Below are 12,053 nucleotides of genomic sequence, written 5' to 3'. Positions count from 1 at the left end.
ACAGGAGGTTAACTTCAGAAAAACTGCTGAAATTAAACTACTTTACGGCAGTTAGAGACAGAATGTCTATACTAGGGAGCTCTCTGTATTGTCTTTAAAGTGAAATAATTACTAGACCTGAAATGTGATGGGATGTAATTGTTTTATGACTTTCAGCATCTGCCAAAGATCTGAGGTCTGTGCATTTTCACAGGTAGATGCTAAATGCTGTCAACTTCAAGCACTGGGGGTTTCACTTGGGACAGAATCAGATGACAAGAAATTATATTATTCTGCAAGCTATCCCAGCAATAATATTTGAGATAATAATTTGAGATATCTCTTAGAGAGACACAGACCATTCTGTATTCTGTCTTGGACCTGACAGCAACAACTAGAAGATCTACTCACCACATCTGCCTTGTTCTTAAGTTAACTAGGGTATAGTAATTCTCTTAGATTCAGTCAGGAATATAGTGAAGCATAGTTTAGATTTTTTTTTTGTTTATTTGAGAATGTCCTGCAATGTTGTTTTAAATATTTCATGTGGTTTTGAACTCTGATGTCACTCTGAATATATATATATATATATATATATATATATATATACACACACACACACACACACACACACACACACACACACACACACACACACACACACACACACACACACAGAGAGAGAGAGAGAGAGAGTGAGTATTTTCTTGTTCTTTTATTATTTTGTATTGCATATATTTAAACCTTTCATTGTGGCTGATCTGTCCAGAAATATTTAAGTTTTGAGAGTACTTGCATATTTATTTGGTGACACTGTGGGCCACTCCTAATAGCCTTGCAAACTACCATTTGTATTAATATCACACAGTAAGATTGGACACCCTTTGTTAAGGGCCTTAAAGTAGCTGAAACTGAGTTGGCTGGTGGCAGTGATAACTACCTTATAGTCTGGGCAAAAGGATGCATAGCTGGTAAACCTGAGCTATCTTTCCCAGGTGTCTGTGTGTCTGTGTGTCTGAAACCTCAGAGTGTGTCAGCTACTTGGGCAGGGACACAAAACACTCGGACTGAGAGGGTGCTGGAAGTCTTGGCTTGGCCACTCAGCTGAGATCTCAACTCTATAGCTATGCCAGGGGGGAGTCTTACTGAACATCTAGAGAAAGAGGGAGAAACCAGCCCTAGACTGACTGTAGTCTCTGTGTGCTCTTAAGGGAAATTGCACTTGATGCAGAGAGCTGCATCTGGAAATACTGTGTGTACAGTCTCATCCTCTCAGTGCATATCCCCTACTGTTGCCAGTGGTGAGGATTGAGGCTCCTTGATTACTGGTCCAATGGCAGGTCATCACATATGTCAAAAGATTTGTCATCATCAGCATATATCCATTTGCAAGCATGGGACTTGTAAGCAATATGTAAATTAATGACTGCTGAAAAGGATGACCTCAACCCCAAAAATCATCAAGGAGCGTCCCTGACATTAGATTATGAAGGCTTCTTCGACACTACAGCACAGAGGTTTTAGCCCTGACTATAACCATAGAAACTTATGTTTAAGTAAGAGCCCCATCACTTGAAGAGCCAGCTGTGATCAGGTGGAAGTGAAGAATTGATGCTGATTCACCCATTATATGTGAAGAAAAATGGAAGTGTCTGGTAAAGATCCTGTTGATGGAGCACCATGAGATGAAGGTATTGGATGCACAAACCGCACACAATGTGGAGCTTTGGGGTGCACTTTACTCTAGCAAACAAGCTGGTGTGGAAAAGAAAGCACCCATCCTGAGTGTGGTATTGTGGTCATTACATTATGACTGTCAGCCAGAAAGGGGAGTGGACAGGATAAGTTTCCTAGGCCTTGCTTCATTATGACTGTGGCCCAAGGTTCTCTCCACTCAATCTCCATTCCTGGATGATGTTGGAAAGGAGAAATGAATGGGTTGGTATGGAACAGGTGCTTGATGTCAATGGAGAGCTGTGGAAAAAAGGTTTCTATTTCAAACACAGCATCTGATTAATTGCAGACGTAATAATTTTTTCTACAAGTATCATCACAATTTTCAGATTAGTACGTCAAACTCAAGCTGTTGCGCCTCAGAAAAATAACTGTTTTATGACATATATAATCAATATGCAATTAACAGTACAGCATATATACTAAAAATGCTCATACTGAAACCATCTAATTCAGCAGCAAGAAATATAAAGCATACATTACTGTGAACATATTTATCTTTTTGGTGTCCCACCTGTACCCTTTTTAATATTTTTGGTGTCCCACCTGTACCCTTTTTAGTTCACTATCAGTGTTAGGCAATTACAACATGAAATGGTGAAAATGTTCCTTCAAAAATGGGGAGACTGTCTGGCTATAGCACTGACTCAGGTGGACTCAAGGCCTTTAAGTAAATGGAAGTGCTGCCCCATCAAAAATGTGGTGACCACCTGGTACATCTTTGACCTCAGTTTTAACATTTCTGAATGTAATTATTACTTAACATTGTCTGAACACCTTTTTTCAACAGCGATGCCCAGAAATGTTAATCTTCTCTGTGTTGCTTCATTACTGTATAGACTACATTGTTCAAAATTGCTGTTTATTCCTTGCCATTTTTTATGTGCACACTCCAGACCCAGATAATGGCGAAAAAGGTGCTGTATAACAGTCCACCTACCTCTGGTATCAAGCAAATAAAATTAATTTACTGGTGAGAAATGCAAACCTTCAACTAAACAGCAGGGTTAGGACAAAAAAGAACTGCTTAATGTTTTTTTTCTGTGACTGGGGTTTGCAAGACCATAAAAAAGATCCAATTGCAGAACAGCTGTGAGACAGAAGACGGGTTTTGCAGAAATCAAAACATGACTGTTTCTCAAATAATGCAGATAGGACAATTACTATTAAAACTACAATATTTCTGAAATAAATAACTAAACTACTGCTATTTTTCATCTATTTTTGTTGTTACAATAATCTTACCTTGTTTATGACACTCTGCGAGATGGCCTATGTCATCTTGATGAAAATATTCATAACATGAAGTGCCTAGAAGTTCCTGTGGTAAATAGCCCAAAATTGCTGTTGCTCTAGAAAATGCAAATACAAAAAATTTTACAAAACTCAAAAACTGAAGAGTTGTTAACTTGTTTGCCACTAAACTGATGTTGTTTGCAAGTACAAGGCCTACTGCTAGAAGTAATATGCTACTCTTGGTGTACACTGCTGTTCCCCAAACATCTAAACATTCTACCAGTGGCTGGAAGTACTGTAACGGACATCAGCAGATTTGTACTAATGACCTTTTCTGATGCTTCTAATGGCTTTATTTACAAGTTCTACAGCTGAAGGCCTTATGGCCTTTACATCAGTACTGCATACAGCTATTGAGCTACAAAAGACAAGTGCATAAGAGATAAAATAGGGTTAACATCTTACCATAACAGTAGATATTCACAGGCAGGCAGGCCAATGTAAAAGTAAACTTTTTCATTTCTTCATTTTTCTTAATTTGTGTGTACTTACATTTGTCCTCTTCTTCTCCTGGCTAGACTTTCCATCAGCTGTACTTGCGTCTTTGACACTAATGCAGGTCTCATACCAACATTCTAGGGAACATGCGCTGAACTCGTAGTTAATGGTACTACATATACAAAACCTGTGGATATAGCAAACCTGCTGGCTCACAAGTTAAGTGAAAACTTCACTCCCCTGTCCCCGCCACATATACCCAAAAGCATCCCAAACACCCCCTCCCCCAGTATCTCCGAGGAGCAGGTCTTAAATGCCCTCTCCAAAGACTAAAAACAACCTCTGTGTGACCAGACAACATCCTGGGCTGTGTTCTAAATGGGTTAAAACTGGAATTGGCATCACCAATGAGCACGCTTTTCAATCACAGCCTATGCACTGGCTTCGTCCCAGTGGAATGGAAACCAGCTTTGGCATGCCCTTACACAAAGGGGGTGCATCCACGGACCCCAGGAACTATAGAGCCATTAGCCTCACAAGCCTCATCTGCAAGGCCATGGAACAAATCAACATGGACCTTATTAACAAAGATATAGGAAATCTCCAAATGCTCAACCCCACCCAGTTTGGCTTGGATGAATAATTTCAGAACTCATAAGTCTGAAACAATCTGTTGACAAAGAGAAAAACTAAGATTCAGACTTTCTGGAAGAGCAAAGGGCCAGCAGGGTGGGAAGGGGTCACAAGGTCTTTTGAATAGTCATTCAGGCTTGTTACACTGTCCTTGGTTTTGGGAGGTTTGAAACTTCATTTTCAAACCCCCTTGCTGTTAAATATCCGTTTACTTGAATTCTGTTAAGGCTGTTTTTTTTTTGTTTTTTTTTTGCCAGAATTGACAAGAAAGAAAATTCATTGGACAATTTGAAAAAGGGTGGCTGAAAAATCTTAGAGATTTCCAGGATCAGCTTGAAACTTTCATCACACTTTTTGATTACCTCTACAGTACAGGGGCAAACACATATTTCTATCCAAGGGAGAATTTAAAATTAGAGTTGCCACCTTTTATTGTGGCAAAAACTGTACAAAGGCCACACTACACCCCTTGCATAACCTGTAACCCTGCCCATTTCTGCCCCCTCTACCATCCACATTCTGCCCATTTTATGACATCTTCATGACATCAGCGGATTGGGAACGCCCTCTTTTTTCATTCCTGATGCCTAATTTCTGCCGATTTACTTTGCTTTTCTGTAAAAAAGCAAACTGATAGTTTGATAGTTTGTTTCTGTTTCGAAACAGAATACCGGAGTTTGTGCAATGTTTTCCAGACTACCGGACAATCGGTTTGATTTCCGGATAGTCCGGAAAAAAAACCCAGAGAGGTGGCAACCTATTTAAAATCTAATTTTACATCATCTGGGAGGTTCTGAGAATGCAGCCAATAAAACCTCCTTAAACAGTACCAGTGCCCATAGCCCAGAAAGAAATATCTATAGTCACACATACTGCAAACAATATGTAGTAATCTGTGCAAATGAAGAAATTAAGTTATTTAAAGTAGATTTATCTTCACAAGAAGAAACTGAATATAAAACGTTCCTCATACTTTCACAATTTTTCAGAACAAACTAAGATATGAGCCTGACAATTCAAAATTCTGAAAATCAAAGTTGCAGACGTGTACACTTTCCTATACCTATCTATAATTTTCCCATCCTTATTAGAATGAGTAGGACTGGAATTAACTAAGTGCTTAGCAGCAGTGCAATCAACTACAGCTGAACCAGCAGCTATATTTCAGAATAGTGTATAAAAATTTAAAAGACTGAGGAACTTAATACATCTCATCTGACTTTTTAGGGACAGCTTGCTATCAGGAAAATTGCAGGCAATAAGATGCACTTCCTCTGTAGCAGAGAGAAGAGGAGGAATGGGTGTCGGTTTTAGAAAATCCTTCTGTAACAACTCATAGTATTTTCTTAGCGACTGAGAAAGAGTTCTTCCACTGAAAACACTTGGACATTCTAGCAATAATCTTACAGAAAGAGAGACCCTACAGGGAGATCAGAAACTGAGCTCTCCTTTGAGTCTAAATTAGAAATCTGAGGACAAAACCAGACTCTGTCCCTGCATCTTCATGTTTAGATTCAGGATCTTGAATCTCTTAAGGAAAAGGGGAAATCCCCCTTTTTTTTTTTTATCACAAACTACTTTACAAGAAGGATCACTACCTTGAATTAAATCTTGAGCCAGTCCCAGACATTTGAGGAGGAGTGGATTCATGCTTGGTTTCCTCTACTTATTGACAGAAAACTAGGGACAACCATGTTACTAATTGCAGGAACTGCTTCCCCAGGGATTGGCACAGCATTCTGACACAACAGGGAAACTTCCCTGTTTTCTCTCCCAGGACCAATAAGAGTGCCTCTCCCTTTCCCACTGAGGGGATTCCAACAGCTGTAGAGGACATGGCTAACCCCTAGTCCATAGTGACTGCAGGTGCTACACCAGAGGGACACAGGGTAAAAGTTGAGAGGTCTAAGGTACAACAAATGGCGAAAGCAGATTCGCCCAGCTGAGGCAAATTACTAGCCTGCTGTGGTGGCAAAGGTTGTTTGCTTAACTTTTTTGTTTTGTGGCTGGAAGAAGGACTGACCATGGGACTAGTACACGGTTCCAAGGTCAAGCCAAAAATGGTGCCTCTTTGCTGGGAGAGACAAGTAGCAAATGCGGGCAAAACTACCAGTCCACAAAAGTTACTTTTTTGGCAGAAAGAAACACAGAAAAACACTTTAAAGTATCACGGCAGCCCCAAAATGGAAAAATAAACACAATTTCTTCAGAGAAAACACATTTTCAGTTAGTATACACATCTTTTAAACTGACAGAAGAAACAAGTCCTCTGTATAAAAGACAGTCTGTTAAATAACACTTCTAGCTTTAAAATAACTTTCCTGAAGAGGAAAGTAGTAAAACATCAACAAAATTTAAGAAAATAGCAGTCCCCCCCCCCCCCAAAAAAAAAAAGAGATCATAACTGGCCAAAAAAGAAAAGCACAAGCTGACCATCGATCCTCGAAAGCCTCAGAGAAGCGCACTCTTTTCTGGCAGTAAAGCTCTAAAGGGCCTTGCACCCAAACTTATCTTTTAGTTAGCTCAGCTAGAGCTCCTTGACAGCTTGGGCACAAGGAAGGTGCCCTGAAGATTTGAAAGCCGAACAGCTGCTATATCCTTGGCAGGATGTAAACTCCTACAGCTATGGCTACAGCAGCAATGATCAATATAAAGAACATCATCTGTTCTGCAAAACTGTCCAGCATCGCAATTACTTTCATTTAATTCTTTCTAAAACAAATGCACGTTAAAATATGTAAATATAAAGAAAGTCTATTTGCAAGCTATAGTGTAAATTCTACATGATAAACAACTTCAGGGTACTGCAACAATGTGCTCATTTACAATATACTGTACTGATGAACTGGCTGAAACATTTCAGGTGTATAGAGCTGTGCAGATAAAGACGCCACTACATACAACAGACATGTTTAAAACAAGTTAAGAAAAAGCTCTCTAAACAAAACAGTTTTATATTATTAGGAATCACTGCCTAACCACTGGTCAAGCATGACTTGCCAACTCCTGGTGATATTTATACTCATGGGAAAATCATGTAGTCATCCATGGTCATAATTCCCACCCAAACACTTTTTTACAATTTCAATTTAATCAACATCCCCTTAAACTGTAAATTACCATTCTGGCCACTGCTTTTCATATATTTCATTGCCCATCTAAGTGAGGACTATTGCCAGTTTACGTTTACACAGATGGCTGCATTTTGTCTTATCAGACATCCCTCTAGTTTACTTCTTTTCAGCATTCTACTGGTGTACTGCGGCTTTGCAACTCTTGCTTCCTTATGAATTTGCAGAACGTGACTGATACACGTGAACTCTAATCAAAAGTAAAAAATGTACAGTATGTGAGTAACCTGAATTTGAAGAAGAAGAAATTAATCTTGCTTGGGCACTAGCTTCATGACTGCCAGGCAAGCACAAAACCCCCCCACCAAAATGAGTATCTCCATATTTCATTCTAGGGCTTTTTACAAAAGTTTGAACTTTTGATACAATACCCTTTCCAGGACTTTCAAGACAAGTATTTTTTTTAGTCAAAGTAAATTCTGTAGCAGAAGCGTAGCTAGAGTGGGGTGAAGGGACAGTTGCCCCAGGTGGAAAGTGTTAGAGGGTGCAATTAGCAGATACCGATTGCTTTTTAGTGCAATACTGATGTTCAGAATGCTTTGTGTGGTTTAAACCATAGGAAGCTAAATGCAGCAGTTTGCTACAATGTAAAAGAAAACAAAGAGTTTTTTGTTTTGTCCTCAAGTACAAGAAGACCCCTTTTCTTTTGCTCCTCAACTTGAAGTCAAGGGGGGGTGCAAGATCGAGGAACAGCACAGGGTGCCAGAAAAGCTAGCTACAGCTCTGTTCTGTAGTACATCCAGTTCTACAGGGCTTGCCTAGTTACTCCAGGGAGATCACTGCTTTTGGAAATCCATCTTCAAGGACCTTGACAGTATAGGACTCCTTACTAGGAAAAGCATAAGGTTGGGAAACAAGCTGTCACATTATGTTCTTTTTCTTACAAATGAAAATGAAGTGACTTCTGCTTGGTCTACAAGGCAACATTTGAGCTAGTTCTATTCGAAGGTTCACACCTGGAATGAAACTAATGGTGCTAACAGAGGGAGGAAATTAATACTACAAATAAATACCAACAGAAAAAATGAAAAATGCCATTACGTAATACCTTCCAATGCTAAAAGACATGTTTTCATTTAAAATCAGAAATAATAAGCCATAAACCATAACATCCTTGAAAAATAATGCACAGAAATATAAGGGAACTGCCAAATATCAATACGGGGTTACTGCAATTATGCTTCTTGAAGCCTAATAAACCTTGCATCAATGAAAATCTTTCCTTGACTACAAAACAGTCTTTCTCTTCTCTGTGTACATTTAAGAAATGCTGGGAATCTGCTAATTGCAACAAGAGATAATGGCTATGCACCCTATCAGAAATGAAAGGACTGTAAATGCAGCAGTACAACTATGAAAAATAAAGTGCAACTGACAAAGAAAGCAAACCCAAAAGCTGCTTTAATGTCATTAAATGTTTCTGGAGGGGCTAGACTTTCTTATGCCCCATGGCATGGTGAAACTGTATCCTACATACCCCTGCTGTTTATATATACTATCTCTGAGACTGCCGTACCTTGAATAAAGGGGAATACTCAGAAGTATCTCAATCCTGGACTTGGCAATAGACTAATGTGAAAAATTCAGACTTGGGTCTCTCAGGTTTGCAAATGTACACATCATAATTTCAACAGCAACACTAATGGTGGTCACGCTTCTGGTAGGCCAACAGGCAATACGCTGGTTTCCTATACCTATGTACTACATGAGAAGCCCAGGTCATCATCTATACTGCAGGTGAAGAACCATAAAGCAGTAGTCGAGCATACATTTTACAACACTTTCCTTCTCTTTACATAGACAACTGGTCCACCCGATGCAAATCCTGTATGAAAACACTACGTGAGAAAACTGCAATCTTTAGGAAACACCATTACAACAGAAGTACTTTATAGTGATATACTCTGAAGCTTAGCTTAAGAGGTATTACTATACAATGGAAAAATGGGAACAATGCTGCCAAGTAAAACAGTGTCTGACCATCAACATATGGACCAAGTCAGAGAAATAATGGCAAAATCTGTGATATAAATAAGGATAAGGGACCATGACAACACTACAAAGACTTGAGTGAGCACATGTCAAAAGAATGCAAGTGGCAAAAAACAGACAAAAATAGATAAATAAAAATCACTGATGGTGACAAAGACTCTTCACAAAGCAATAGGATGCTACTGGATATAGATACTACAACAATAACTGAAGAATCAGATTAATTTTTAAAGGCAATTCTGGGTGGTGGAATTAATAACATACCCTTATAAAATGTGACACGTCCTTACAGGGACGTGAGACACCTAATGATATTTCCACCTTTTCTGTTTTTAAATAAAAAGCTGAAGATGAAGCTAATTTTAGTACTCTAAAGTGGGACTTACCTTTGATCTACAAATACAAATTTTCCATCTATTGCATGCCGAGAGACGTACTCTGTTGGCTTTACCCTAATTTCACCATTAACTGGCTGTGGAACTATGTGTGGATGCAAGCGTCCAATTGCTACAAGGCAACTTAAGTTGCACCCTTCATTGTCAGGTTCATTGTCTTCATCTAATCCCATTTTTGTAGGTGGCCAACTTTTTAAATATCCAGTACTATGGATAGTGCAAAAACTTTTTCTGTCAGCTGTAAAATAAATAAATAAATAAATAAAATAAAAAATAATGTAATTTTCAAAAAAAAAATTCTTCCCACATCCAAGACAAATTGTGCTACATTTTTACTGCACACATATGCCTTCAAACTAACAAAGGCCATAAAAAATTACATTATTATTAACTGCATCACTTATTTTTCAAACCAGTCTCCTCTCGGACTACAAATGGTAATTTTAACTTCCTATTAAGAAGTGTTGCTAGAAGCACATACCTTAAAAAACAGTACACTACTGAAAATGTGAACAATAAAACACATTATATTGAGAAAAGTCTGGGGCTAAACACTGGTCAGTACTGTTGTAGTAATTCAAAATACACATTCCACAGCCCTTCTGACCTTATGGCATACTTACTTCTGTTCTAGTACAGCTGAAGATCCATTGTTTTCACTGTTATGACTATGAAGTGCGGTGGTAATACACAGTTTAGAGATTTGTTAAGGATCCATGTACTAAGAAGTTCTTTATCATTTCCCCTTACCTTCTTCATCCGAGCAAAAGATGAACATGTAAACACTGTTCCCTGGTTCTGGTCGCTGCATCTGGAAATAACTGAGGTTTTTATTGTGTTTACTTACTGACTATGGTATCATGCCTCGACAGCATTGCCATCTATCTGTTTTTTTTCCCCAGAGTATCTGAAAACTGTCTGTTGATCAGGTAGTCTGGAAGTTACTTTGAAGAATACCTGGGTGTTCACATTATATGCCTAAAAAGATCACCTCTTCAACAATTACTGCTACTGTGCAACATACCTCTTAACCTCTAAGTGTAAGAAAATCTGAACAAAGCTAAAAATAATTTGGGGGGGGGGGGACTACAACAAAGGACCAAAATCAGGGACACATTTTAAGTACTGGTCTTATAAACTTAGAAAGTTGTTAGAATAGTAGATTTTGTATTAACATGCATTTTCCAAAGGATTTGAAGTATAAAACTCAAATGTGGGTCATTATTTAGTGACTTTGGTCCTCAACGAGAGACCAGAATCTCACAAATTATATGAAGAACTGACCAAAAATATGAGGCAAAATCTGGACATTCTGTGAAAATCTGGACAGCTGAGGGGTATGCTGTGCAATGCAAAGAAGTCAAAAGACTAGTTAATAAAGACTTTCCACCTCTTAGAAAGGAAAACAGACATGCTCATTTCCTCATGAAATAAGTACAGCAAAGGGGTAGAGCAAGACAGTTCAATGGGTGGAGCAAGGGGTGCAACTTTTGTCTAATTTTGCCTCTTTTGAAGGTGGCAATTCTGTGCTCTAAGCCTGTTAATATTACAGTTTATCCTTTAAGACAAGTAAGGTTTATTTACATTTTACTACTATAGCTCAGCAGTCAACTACAACACAGCTGGAGGAAAAAAGAAGCTATGCACTCACCATAACGTTCCATGTTTGTAGTCCATCTCACCATTCATTCTTACGTATCCACCTGCCTACCCCCAGCCTGGAAGTACCTGGAGACAGAAAAATATTATTCTTTTTTATGGAGACCTTTTAGTATTGGCTTCTTGGTATAGTTGTTATTGTCTCTCCTAGTTAGCAGCAAGCAAGATCTGGGGATTGTACTGGTGCACCATGGGATACATACCTAGCCACGAGCCAACTAGAAGACTTCCAGCTTGTAAATAGGCCAAGTCGGAGCCGAGGATCGGCTCCGATCCCATATGTAAGAATGAAGGGTGAGATGGACTACAGAACATTACAGTGTTTCTGTTTTTGTTACTTACCTCTTAGCAGCATCTTCCACTGAACTGAATCTGTTATTAGACTTCATATTCTTAATATTTTCTATACTATTTTCCTTTTGGCCAAATCATGGCTGAAAAGTTTATTTTGACTCAGGCCAGTATATCAAGGTGAAAATAATTCTCCACATACAAATAGAGAGAAAAATATAATTTCTCCATTACAAGACATCGAGCTAAAAAAACAAATCAAAAGTACTGTAAGAAGAATTAGTGGGTTATGTTCAAAACTAAAGATGTAGTGCTAGGTGGGCTGAAGCGGAAAGCTGCTTGGGTGTCAAATGTCAGGAGGTATGATCGGCAGATGCCAATCAGGTGGTATTGCAATACTGCTAGTCAGAATATAAGCATTCTGAACAGCAGTATCTTTGGTATCACATTTGTAGTCAGAGAAACTGCTACACATTGCTCGGTTTGTAGTATTTAACATGTAGCT

The 12,053-nt window shown here is 38.7% G+C and overlaps 1 protein-coding gene across 1 annotated transcript in view; it reads right to left on the bottom strand.

The window, feature by feature from the left end:
- The window catches only part of ARNTL (aryl hydrocarbon receptor nuclear translocator like), a 545,416-nt gene that overhangs the window by 243,423 nt on the left and 289,940 nt on the right, over nt 1-12,053 (bottom strand). Inside the window, exons 11-12 of the mRNA XM_044059187.1 lie at nt 9,590-9,836; nt 2,959-3,065 (exon numbers count right to left, since the gene is read on the bottom strand). Coding sequence (XP_043915122.1) covers nt 2,959-3,065; nt 9,590-9,836 — 354 coding nt within the window. The remainder of the gene's footprint in view (nt 1-2,958; nt 3,066-9,589; nt 9,837-12,053) is intronic.

Source organism: Protopterus annectens, chromosome 17.part0 (assembly GCF_019279795.1).
Source record: "Protopterus annectens isolate FY-2018-M chromosome 17.part0, PAN1.0, whole genome shotgun sequence".
Taxonomy (NCBI): Eukaryota; Metazoa; Chordata; order Ceratodontiformes; family Protopteridae; genus Protopterus; species Protopterus annectens.
The sequence above is the reverse complement of the archived record's forward strand: the minus strand, read 5'-3'. Positions and strand labels throughout refer to the sequence as shown.